Source organism: Poecilia reticulata, linkage group LG21, assembly GCF_000633615.1.
Source record: "Poecilia reticulata strain Guanapo linkage group LG21, Guppy_female_1.0+MT, whole genome shotgun sequence".
NCBI lineage: Eukaryota > Metazoa > Chordata > Actinopteri > Cyprinodontiformes > Poeciliidae > Poecilia > Poecilia reticulata.
In genome coordinates this window covers 20,727,552-20,728,437 of record NC_024351.1, presented here as the reverse complement: position 1 = coordinate 20,728,437, position 886 = coordinate 20,727,552, and the positions used below count along the sequence as shown (strand labels likewise).

At 54.1% G+C, this 886-nt stretch overlaps 1 protein-coding gene across 1 annotated transcript in view; it reads left to right on the top strand.

The window, feature by feature from the left end:
* cdc42bpab (CDC42 binding protein kinase alpha (DMPK-like) b) overlaps positions 1 to 886 on the top strand; it is an 89,940-nt gene that overhangs the window by 78,553 nt on the left and 10,501 nt on the right. Inside the window, exons 41-42 of the mRNA XM_017302126.1 lie at positions 250 to 367; positions 446 to 603. Coding sequence (XP_017157615.1) covers positions 250 to 367; positions 446 to 603 — 276 coding nt within the window. The remainder of the gene's footprint in view (positions 1 to 249; positions 368 to 445; positions 604 to 886) is intronic.

The following is an 886-nucleotide window of genomic DNA, read 5'->3' as shown; positions in this document are numbered from 1 at the left end:
TCACAGTCTAGTTCTCACTTGCACCAAAAACAAAACTACTTCTGCACTGCTGGAGCTGCTCCTTCCTTCAGCATGTTATGTAGCTACAGACGGGATGATGGTCAGCTTGTTATGTTCAGATCCACCACAGTGTGTGTGTGTGTGTGTGTGTGTGTTAGTCTGAGCATGCTGTGGACTCACTGCCGCCCCCCCTCCCTCACACTGCACCTCTTCCTCCCCCCTCCTGTCCACTTGCTGCGTTTAAAGCAGAACGTCCGTCTTCAGGAGACCCGGGCGGGGTTCAGCGGCTCCGTCAGCATCCCCTCCATCACCAAGAACCGGGCGGAGCCAGGCCGCTCCATGAGCGCCAGCAGTGGACTGGGCATACGTGAGTATTGCTGGCTGACGTTTCCAGATGTGGTTTCAGTTTGGTGCCTTTAGCTGACATGTTTTCCTCCGGGTCCAGGCTCGTCGTCTCAGAATGGCAGCGCTCTGCGTAGGGAGCTGTCCGGGGGAAGCTACGGGTCCAAACGTCAGACCATGACCTCGCCCTCYGAGAGCTCCCTGTCCTCCGGCGGGGGAATGGACTGCGGCGACGCTCCGCTCTCCCAGTTCGACAGAGAGGTCAGTARCCGGGCTGAACTCTGACATGCAGCCGCATGTGTGGTCGGTTCTACAACATCTGACTCATTCCAGTTTGGACCCATCAAGACTGAAACTGCTTTAACTAACCATCCAAAACAATCATTCCTCAGAAGCATCAGAGTCTGTATGGAGACTAAACCAGCCGACTGTGTTGAGCTTTTTCACATGTTGTTACAACCACAAACTCCATCCTGTTAGATTTACATGATGGATCAGCAGAGGAGTGAAGAATGCTGGAGGTGGTGTGTACTTGTCTGATCTG